Source organism: Mercenaria mercenaria, chromosome 7 (genome assembly GCF_021730395.1).
Source record: "Mercenaria mercenaria strain notata chromosome 7, MADL_Memer_1, whole genome shotgun sequence".
NCBI classification, from domain to species: Eukaryota; Metazoa; Mollusca; class Bivalvia; order Venerida; family Veneridae; genus Mercenaria; species Mercenaria mercenaria.
Window position 1 is genome coordinate 41,289,750 of NC_069367.1, and position 11,833 is coordinate 41,301,582.

Below are 11,833 nucleotides of genomic sequence, written 5' to 3' on the forward strand. Positions count from 1 at the left end.
ATAGTCATGTGGTCGCGACCATTAAGGCTCCAAGTTAATGTGCACAGAATTCTAGCGACTTTTCTTCCTTAAAACTGAGAACAATAGAAAAAGACTTTAACTCACAGATTCAGAATGACTCAGTCCCAGCAGCGTTAGATTATCATTATATTGAATATCAGGAAAAAGTGAACCGTCGTGTTTATTTTGCTCTTGCAACAAAAGAAGAGGCAAACCATAGAAACTGTGACTTTGATATGTATGAGCACAGGTTTTGAAGAAATGCATGGATTAGCAGATCCATTGAGTTAGGTTACGTTCGAGAGAGGTTTAGAAATTTAGAATGCGGAGATGATTTCCAGTTAGAAAATAGAAAAATTGAAACTCCACAGGTCGCTCAACACAACAAAAACGAAAATGTTGCAGGCTCGGTTTGATTGAGCCTGTTCATGGACGGTAGTGGAAATGCATGCTACCGTCCACGCCCTCTAGCCCCGGGTTGAGCAGAACTCAACATTTACACATGCTAAAAGTACAAAAAACAATTTAGAGACATCCGCAGATGTGTTCATACGGCGGTGCACATGGAACCTTCAATGCTACACTAGTGTGTAATTCCATGAAAAGCGGCGTAAGGTCCCCAGTTAAAATAATGGGTTTGCCCTAAACGAGAAAACAATGAGCAGAACTAAACAAACTGAAATTTAGAAAGGAGATCTGAGGTCTTAAACTGAGGACCCTAGTCTTAAAACAAGTTTTCTCTAAAAGTACAAAACACGTCAGTTTAAAAAAATTGGAAAAGGCAAAAATTTGTGTCTACTGCGGCATGAGGGATTGCAAACTCCTTAATAATTACACAAAGTTTCATTCAAGTAAGTCTGCTCTGATACAGGAGAAAATAATATTCCACAGGCTGTTGGCAACTGGAACTTTCGACAGCAACGACCTATTAAACAATATATGGTATGGATGTCATTTTGGAGTCTCAAACAAAATACATGCATCAGCAATAATAAATAGTGCTATAATAAAGTTTTGTGAGTAAAAAAACTGAAAATGTTTACTTAAATGACTGACATCTCACATTCAGGCTATTAAAAAGAATGCTCGGCGGATTTTAATCACCCCGCCATTGTATCAGCCCCTTTGACCTCCTTCACTTACCATCACGATGTCTTTGTTTATTTGGCAACCATGTATGAAATCCTCGACAAAATGTGCAGTGTTGCATATCACTTCAAAATGTATATTCTTCTATTCTTAAGTTATTTCAAAACTGTGATTGGAACATTTAGATTTAAAAGAACAGTTCAGTCTGATATAACTATAGATCTTTAGTCTGGATGAAAGTAAAAATGTCATGCTAAAAATAATTTTGTCTCCCAAGCTGTAACTAGTCCGATACCTAATCAAAATTAGTTTATCAATTCTTAGAGACTGGGGCACAGTGTTCAAGTATTTTCCGAGACACGTAATCTTACAATATAAAATAGATAGTAAGTAAAAGAGAAGGCATGTCTGTGGACCCTTGCTTTAACGACGAACCTTTGATTTAAAAGAACAGTTCAGTTTGATATAACTATCTGTAGACAGGATGAAAGTCAAACTGTCAAAGCAAAAACAAAGTTTTGTCTACCAAGCGGTTACTAGTCTGATACTTGCTATTAAAATTAGTTTTTATCAATATTTGCTTTTTCAACGTACCTTACCTGGCATTTCACATAAATGTTTCCTCAGTATCTTCGTAATTACTTATTGATCATAAGCATCGGATCATCTTATTATATTTATCAGTGCTGACGTGATTTGTTTGATCGATTGTATTACTGTCTTCAGTGGAGAAAATGAATAAATGTAAGACATTCACGTTTTAGCTGAAATATTCAATCAGAACACTGAAACGACAGAAAGCTAGGTGTTACCAAAGCTTCAGTGGTTAACCCGTAAATTATTTTCTTGTCCTTCGGGAGCACAGGGTTAATTCAATATTATTCTATATAAAAAGTGTTCCGTTTAAGCCGTTGCTAGGCACTCTGGGGAATGTATTTGTTTTCATTAACCCAGCCAAAACGAATCTGTTAATTATTTGTTTAGTTGTGTTTTATGCCCCCAAACGATTTGCGCGCTGTATAAGAGTGATACTAATAAACTTGGATAATGTGGCAGTTGAGTCCAATAAGTCCAGGGATGTTCAAAGATAATCCGTCATAGCTCTATTGTAAAGCAAATATTGGATTTACCTGTACTGGAAAATAAACAGTGTCGATTGGATTAAGGTCAACTGCCACCTTATCAAAGTTTATTAGTACGTTGGAAGTCCCCACGGTAAATTCAGTCATACAGACGATACACTACAACAAGATCATAATTGAAACAAATGTGTCCACTGACATACTAACACAGTACAGGTTTTAAAATGGAATTTGAAACTGTTTCATCCAGAAAGCAATTAGGATGGCTATCGATACTGATCCATCCATTGTGTTAAATTTTCATACGGATCAAATAACTAAAACGCATGAAATAACTGTAACACGCATCAATTAATCATAAAGTGTATCAACTTATTATTTAACGGATCACGAGCCGGAAGAATATTTCCTTCTTAATGTGTCAAAAATCTGTTACAGTAATGTTACGAAGTTCAGATGTTGAGCTTATATACAAAAAATATACCTGTCTATAAATCAGAAAATACTTGCAATTGTTCCTTTGTATTTTACACAGTCACATCTATAGTATATACATGTTGCGATGTATTTAAGTATTTCAAAATGTGTTTTACACAGAATTGAATTGGCACATGTGCCAATACAGATCTTGATTTGTTTTACCAATGGAAAAGGAATAACTCGAAAAGTATTCCTGTCTGTGATTTTCAAAGTTATCCCTTTTAACCAACATTTCAACAGCTGATAGTTTTACAAGAAACAAAGGTAACATTGTGCTTATTAAGCTGAAAATGCACCGGGGAGCTTTTACCATTTCTGTCTGGTGAGATATTCTCATTTTGTTTCTTCACACAATATTACTATCTTTCTTGACATTTTGTTTTATCTCTCAAGAAACTGAAATCAATCTAGGTAACATTAATTCTAATTCTATAGCAAAATGCCTACTAGTATTCTTATAGTAGTGCCAATCTTAAAATCATTTTAGCCGTGCCATGGGAAAACCAACATAGTGGCATCCGCGCAGTCTGGCCAGGATTCATGCTGTTCGCTTTTAAAGCCTATTGGAATTAGAGAAACTGTTAGCGAACAGCATGGATCCTGACCTGGTCTGAACGTTTTTGGTGAACCTCCCATTAGTAACTGGATGACGTTTGATAGTGTTACTTTAAAGGATTTCCATATCAGATTTTAAACGCTTTTTTTGAAATCAATACATATGTATCAATACTGATTCTGACAAATAGATCTTTTATTTAATAGAGTTAATAGAGGTCGGGAAATTTTGACAAGAAAGGTTATTCTTGAAAATTATAATCTACTTCAACATCATATAACATGGTTGTAAGAACGGGCATTGAATTTTGTGCTATGTGCATTGCGCCTCGAGATACACGTGCACAGGAGACAACAGTCACGCTTCAAGTATCACAAAACAAACAATCACGCTGCATCAGATTTTATGAATAATATAAATTGAATATCAAAATATTTAAATGCAACTTGCAAGAATGAAATAATTGTCATATATGTAAATCCTTGTGTGCATGTTAGTCTCCATCAAAACCTAGTTCGCTGATGCATGATAATTTAAATTGAGATACAATCTTAGATTGCACGGCACAAAAAGGTCTGCCATACATTCTGGATGCTTTTCTCAAATGTTTTGTTTTTGTACCCCCCGACAACAAAGTTGTAATGGGGGGTAAACTGGTTTCAGGTTGTCTTTCTGTCTGTCCGCCTGTCTGTCCGTCCGTACACACAATCTTGTGCGCACCATCTCTCCTCATCCTCTTGACACAATTTAATGAAACTTTACACAAGTGATCAGTAACAACAGTAGTTGTGCATTGGGCATGTAAAGTTCTTTCAGAAAAAAAAAACTGCAGAGTTATGGGACTTTGTTTTTTGTTACTATACTATATACATAGACACAATCTTGTGCGCACCATCACTCCTCATACCCTTGACACAATTTAATGAAACTTCACACAAGTGATCAGTAACAACAGTAGTTGTGCATGGGATATGTTAGTGTCTTTCAGAAAAAAAGATTGCAGAGTTACGGGACTTTGTTTTCTTGTTACTATACTATAAACATAGGCACAAACTTGTGCGCACCATCTCTCCTCATCCCCTTGACATAACTTAATGAAACTTCACACAAGTGATCAGTAACAACAGTAGTTGTGCATGGGGCATGTTAGATTCTTTCAACGACAAAAATTGCAGAGTTATGTGACTTTGTTTCTTGTTAACATACTATGTACATACAGTCTGCATATGCAATCTTGTGCGTGCCTAATCTTCCGAACCCTTGCACACAATTTAATGAAACTTCACACAAGTGATCAGTACCAACCCTAGCTGTGCATGGTGCATGTTACGTTCTTTTTACATAAATATTCTGCATAGTTATGGGACTTTGGTTTTTGTTACTATACTGTATACATACAGTCTATATACATACAGTCCACATAATTATGCAATCTTGTGTGCGTCAAATTGCAATGTACTGTGTCAGTGCATGCGTGTGTGTGTGTGTGGGGGCGGGGGGGGGGCGGGGGATGTACATTCATTACCTTTAGTGATAGCTCTAGTTGTTTTTGCTTTTTTTCTCTTTTTTTTTGCACACGAACGAATGTGTAAAATGTTTGAAGAAAGTATTCTGGATGTGTGACAGACGCTTTGTGTCGAGAAAAGCACTTGTCTTCCTGTTTCCCTGTATTCGACGCTTTTTATCTTATTAAAATCCATCAAATAAAAAAGAAAGATATAAGCCAATATGTTACCTGAATAGTCACATGTGTGTCGGTCACCATGAAGTCCAAGGCGAGATAAGCATGTTGTAATGAAATAGATGGTCACATGTTGGCCATAATCACATTCGAACATTTTAAGGCATTTTACTAAGAGAATGCATTAAACTAAAACAGAACATTTCTAATTATAAGATTACTTATTTGACAATAACAGGAAGAAAAAGAATAGTTTCTTATTACCTTGCAGGTTTTAACAACGAATAATCCTGTCTTCAGTTTGTTTATGAAATTAATGATCCGTCGATAAACACCAACCTGACAAAATATCTTAAAATTAACAAAATTTAATTCAGCTCATTTTAACAGGTCATGCTTGGATTATTTTACGCCTTTTAGACATACACTCAGCTGCGTTCGTTCGTGTACAGGTTGAACTGAGGGTTTAATTGTTGTATCCGTAGGGAAAGTTGGAAGTCAGAAGTCAGGATGTTAGAAGTCAAAAGTGTGGAAGGTAGAAGTCAGAAGTGCGGAAGCTAGAAGAGGGAAGTAAGAAGTCAAGAAGTCGGAAGTAAGAAGTGTGAAAGTTGGAAATCAGAAGTCGAAAGTCAGGAAGTTAGAACTCAGAAGTGCGGAAGTTAGAAGAGGGAAGTAAGAAGTCAGAAATTCGGAAGTAAGAAGTATGGAAGTTGGAAATCAGAAGTCGAAAGTCAGGAAGTTGGAAGTTAGAAGTGCGGAAGTTAGAAGTCAGAAGTGCGGAAGGTAGAAGTAAGAAGACAAGGAGTCGGAAGTAAGAAGTGTGGAAGTTGGAAAGCAGAAGTCGAAAGTCAGGAAGTTGGAAGTCAGAAGTGTGGAAGTTAGAAGTCAGAAGTGCAGAAGTTAGAAGTAGGAAGTAGGAAGTCAAGAAGTTGGAAGTGAGAAGTGCAAAAATTAGAAGTCAGAAGTGGGAAGTACGGAAATCAATTGTCCCTCCAGGGCTTCCATAGAAGGTATCTTTAAATTAACCCGCACTACAAAACTACACCATTACATTTCTATTAATATATAGTTTAATTGTTTATTTCTTATACTTGGACGGAAAAAAGTTCTTCCTCGGAAGGAATATCGGATCAAATTCCATTTGCAGGAGAAACCATAGAAACATTAGTGTGTGTAACTTTTTTTATTTCTTTTTTTGTGTGAATGACAAAAAGAATTGATACAGCATATTTAAGATTAGCAGGGCAAAACGTTATTTTGAGTAACATTTGCTTAATTTCAATTAACTGAGAATAAACAAATATACCTATATAAGGTTTGAATCTTATCAACTTATTTGTCGTATGAAACAGAATTACCAGACGATGGGTAAAAAACATCATACATTATTACATTTGTTGGTAGAATGGTATCCTTCATATTAAAAAATGAGTTTGAAACATGTATAGGTATTTATAACATGACTTTAAATATTATGGTTTTCATTATTTTCACTTGTGGGTCTTTAGCATTAAATACTTAAAACAAAATGATATCGACATAACTTAAATCTCAGGTACAATACATAATTATCACAACCTTTCTTATTTTCACAAGTTGTGAATAAACTGTTCAAACGGCAAGAACAAATCTAGTGCGTGTGCTTAATTGGACCATATTTTACGTAGGATAAGACCTTAGTAGTCAGTCAAACACAGCTGCCAGTTTGACAGTTTCTATAACGTATACTTAACAGCATGTATTCGAAAACAAGTTATATCTTCTTATTTTGTAAAGCTTCATCTTTACTTGATGGATTTCAACTCTAATGGAGTAATGGGCCAGTAAAATAAAGAAATAAAATCTGCAAAGCATATTTTCCAGTTTCATTTGTCAAGGGTTATATCAAATCTAAAGTTTTGTAAGTCTGTGTGTGTGAGTATACATGCCTAGATATACTAACAGATAATATCTTTTTCGTAGTTGCATGATTTTGTTATATGATTTAATGATACCTTAAACTTGCAACTCCATATTTCCCCTATGCCTCACTCCCCTACACCACACGCAATATAACAGGTCAAAATCATCGAAGTCCGTATTGGCTGTTTTCTCGTCTTATAAATGAAATTTTCATAATCCCTCTTACTGTGGCTTATGTCAAAGTGGTTAAACTGAAACCAGTAGCGTTTCTGCCACTGACCATTCAAAGGCGGTACCCCAAATGTTCTCCCTTATTTGTTCGTTTTGTCCTCGCATGTGTGCTTTTTAAGTGCGTGTGTGTGATACGTGTTGGTCGTGTGCATGTACGTGTGCTGTGGGTGGTGATTTCAAACGTGACATTCCCTGTTGGGTATTTTTCCTTGTTTATTTTAGCATTGGCTCAATCTGTTTCATATTATATGCACATTTTTTTCTTATATTGTGTCTAGTATTGCTTAACTGACTAATACCAATGCAGAAAAAACAAACTCAATTTTAGCTACAAAAATATTCAAGTGTATATACAAAACACTATGTGTGTTCTAAATCATATTTCTCGCAACAGTAAAGTGATCTGAGACTATGCAAACTACACACACAACAAAGATATAACTAGACAAATAATATCAAATCACTTTAAAAACTGAACACGGTAAGTTTAATTTATTGCACGGTGTGTAGATTTCATTAGCTGGTGCGGAAATAACGTTGTATATTTTCCTTTATGTTTATCATTACATACCGTAAAAAATGTGTTACTGTTGTTTACGAGTGGAAACGTTTTCAAGGCTTAATCGCCATCATCACTTTAAAAATCATCTGAGAGATTGAAAATTTCAACTATTGTTCAGGTTTTTATTGTTGTGAGGGTTGAAATTTATCCTAAAATTTTCAGTATTTCTATATGTGTTAGCAAAACTTCTTTCTGTTCAGCATAATTATCCAGCATATACATTGACCAAATTAACCAGGTACTTAATTTGGAATCAAACTGGCTGTATTTTTTGTACACTTTTACAAAGACGAATCCAGTATTTCATTGCCAACTCCAGCAGAATACACGTTTCAAGAACTTTCTAAATTTCGGGTTGAAAATACAGTAAATGACTGGATTGAAAACACTGTTCAAAAATGGTAGTTTTAACGCAAACTGGACACCTGCTTTCAGCTCGTAATCTATTCCACTACCAACATAGTTTCTCATGATTACTCTAACCACAAAGAAGGGTGCGAAACTCAGAATAAAAACCATTGAAGCCACAAACATCATTATGGTAAGGTTCCGTTCTGTGACACATTTGACCGCCACATTTTTTAAACTAGCCTTTCTTATGTATTTTCCATTTCGTCTGGATGGTCTAGCAAAAGAAACTTCTCGTTCATTAACTGCGGGTACACTCGGTAACTGGTGTGTTCCGTCTAGAGGTGGCTGGTGTGTTCCGTCTAGAGGTAACTGGTGTGTTCCGTCTAGAGGTGGCTGGTGTGTTCCGTCTAGAGAAGAATTTGTTAAAGCGTCATCATTTCCATATGAAGTTTCCGTATACTCTTCTCCAGATACATTTTTGTTATGTGGGATATGCCAGTAACTATTTCCATTCTTAATTGTGGTGTCCTCACATTTAATGTTCTGTTGGATCTTTTGTGATACCCGTGTCCTTTTGATTCTACGCTTTAGTATGGTAAAGACTGCATTCGAATAGGTTACAATGATGGTGATCCAAATCATCAAGATCAGGAGAAAATCCAGTGCATAGAAAAAAGAAGCAATGAACTTTAAATTTGGATCATCCGTGGCTGTACAGAAATATCCAATTATTGTCCTGTTGACCTTCGAAGCGGGAATTTCCAAGACGACAATGTCATAGATTATTAAATTTCTAATTGCCAGAGCTAGTGAAAAGATGACAATACCAGCTACTATATATTTTACAGCAGGAATTGTAATCTGTTTTGCAAAAGGTTTACAGATTTTTCTGTGTCTTTCTATCGCAATTATCCATAATAAGAAACAAGATGTTGCAATTGCCCACAAACTGACAAACTGTGTTACTTTGCAAAGAAACCTTTGGCTATGTCTAATATTAACGATCATTTCAACAAGTTTCGGAATTAAAAACACACATACATTAAAGTCAACTATTGAAAGTACTATAATCAAGTTGACAGTCGTGGTTCGTTTTGACTCTAACGTGTAAAAAATCATCGCCAATACGTTGCCAATGAGACCCACAAAGGCTAGAACCGCAATGTAGACAACTACAGGAAACAGTCTCATGAAAATTTCGTTCTGCCTTTCATGAAGTAGATCATTTTCGTAGTTCTTCGAGTCTTCCATCTGAAATATGAAAGAGATCATAATTGTTTTCAACTTATCTAAACATCTAGTCGAAATCTTTTTACAAACACTAAACATAAGCGCTAACTTTGTAAAAATTGCAAATCCAATCTGCAATAAATTATACAAGACAAAAATAGCCCAAGTACTAAAATTGTCAACCGATTTTATTTAGAAACATAAAGACAGAGGTTAAAAAATTAATGTAAATTATCAAATAATTACCTTGATTTTACCAGGCTGATACGATATGCACCAAGAATACGGAGGACAGAGCATCAGAGCATCTATCAGTTTTATATGGATGTGTTTATAAGACTATACTATATTGGATATATTACATTAAAATTCTTTTATCTCCCAATAAATTTCCGGCTTAAAAGCGATTTATATTTCCTTGAGTGACAAAATTGAAACCGATTGTTAAAAGAAATAGCTTTGTAATAGTTCGATGACTGAGACCAGTTATTCATTTAATACTTCTTAGAAATCAATAAAATTTGATATAAGATAGTCTATGACTTATTTGGTAATATATATTTTATTGCTGGTCAATAAGAAAAACTATTGCCCTAGTTCGAAAGAATGTGTATTAGTTCTATACCATGACATCAGAAATAAATCTTCGCAGATTAGTTTATTTTTTGTTTACTTATAACTTATTGTATTAGCCTAGAACTGTGTTTAATAGACGCCAGCCATATGGCACAAACTATAAACCGGCGATTTATATAGAATGGCATGTAATAATATACATTTATTGAATGGCGTGTTGGTCAAAAGTCAAAACTAGTGCTCGAGGTCAAAAAGGACAGAGGGACAATTTTTTTTTTCAGAATTGACCGGCAGGCCATTCATCAAGTGTCTTATTGCGTGACATCAGAAATGAAATTCAACCGTTTTGACTTTTTAGGCAAGCAAGCATGCGTTGAAGACAGATCGGTCATAAAAGTATGAACTATGAACCAGCGATTTATAAAGATAAAATTTTATTTGTGTGCATTATTTTTTCATATTTATGCCTACTAGAGCATCCTTTAGCACACCAATTCGTCCTTCAGCTGTGCAGATAGAGAACGACATGATCAGAAGGACATTCCCACACGCACAACACGCGAGCACACGCACGCACGCACACGCAGAGAGAGAGAGAGAGAGAGAGAGAGAGAGAGAGGGAAAGGGAGGATGCGTGTGTGTGTGTGGGGGGGGGGGGCATGCATGTCCTATTAATATTGTACAGCTCCTGTTATGGTTATAATGCAGTAATTCGGTCAAAAATGTGCTTCCGTGGTGTAGTCGAAAGAAGTCCCTAATTAATAGATCCTAATTTTTCCATTTTTCGCGCATTTGCGCGTAAATCGGGGCCAAGTGGGCATTATTTCAATCGTGGAATGACTTTTACATAAAATAGGACACCTTTCATGCTAATATTCGCATGTTTTCGAGTTGTTTACTTGAAAACGATAGTAGGGTGTTTATTCTGCGGACCGCTTTCTGAAATGCGGCAATATGAGGGTATCTGACTTCAGTTGACTTGCATTTCACTGCATACTATTCAACACCCCTTTTTCTTTTCGTTTTCTTGAAGCAAATGTATAGATATCTTGTGGAAAATAGGTCTACGACGGAGTGAAAATCTAGAAACTGTAACAAAATTGTTCTGAAGTAGCTGAATGTTATATTAAACAAAGAACAATTTCTTTTATTGGTATATAGCCTATAAGAGTTGAAATAAGACTTTTCTCGAAACACATCACAATTAGTCTTAATAGTCATAAATCGATTGTATATGTTATAAAATGATGTTTTCAATGCAAAATAATCATTAAATTTGAACAATTTTGAATTTTGACCACGTTTTGAGTAGATGCGCCTATTTCTGCAGCAATTTCTGCAATAGAAAGGCCAATATTTTGTCTCAAGAATGTGTGAAAATGCACAAAATGCATCCATTTGAGTCATATTCATGACGGAATGAATGATATTTCAGAATCAAAGTGAAAAATAATGCATACAGGTGAAACTTTTACCAAAATATTCAATGAAGCGACCATAGAGCCTAAATTTAGCCCAGAAAATGGGTAAGGGTTGGCCTCACTTAAATGTCTATATTTCTCTTAAATCTCGAATTTTCACAATGAAACCTGTTAACATGTTCGGTATTACATCTTTCTTGAAAATAGGGATGAAAATGTTATGAAATTTGATAAAAGATATTTCTTATAGGTTATAATGCAGTAATTCGGTCAAAAATGTGCTTCCGTGGTGTAGTCGAAAGAAGTCCCTAATAAATAGATTCTAATTTTTCCATTTTTCGCGCATTTGCGCGTAAATTGGGGCCAAGTGGGCATTATTTCACTCATGGAATGACTTTTACATAAAATAGGACACTTTTCGTGCTTATATTCGCATGTTTTCGAGTTGTTTACTTGAAAACGAAAGTAGGGTGTTTATTCTGCGGACCGCTTTCTGAAATGCGGCAATATGAGGGTACCTGACTTCAGTTGACTTGCATTTCACTGCATACTATTCAACACCCCTTTTTCTTTTCGTTTTCTTGAAGCAAATGTATGGATATCTTGTGGAAAATAGGTCTACGACGGAGTGAAAATCTAGAAACTGTAACAAAATTTTTCTGAAGTAGCTGA

General features: G+C 35.3%; 1 protein-coding gene across 1 annotated transcript; it reads right to left on the reverse strand.

Moving 5' to 3' along the window:
- Positions 1 to 6,083: 6,083 nt before the first annotated feature.
- Positions 6,084 to 9,533, reverse strand: LOC128558555 (D(2) dopamine receptor-like). The gene is made up of 2 exons (XM_053548206.1): positions 9,411 to 9,533; positions 6,084 to 9,185 (listed from the first exon to the last, which is right to left on the reverse strand). The coding sequence occupies exons 1-2, from the start codon at positions 9,462 to 9,464 to the stop codon at positions 7,887 to 7,889; spliced, it is 1,353 nt and encodes a 450-aa protein (XP_053404181.1). The 5' UTR covers positions 9,465 to 9,533; the 3' UTR covers positions 6,084 to 7,886.
- Between the last annotated feature and the right edge of the window lie 2,300 nt (positions 9,534 to 11,833).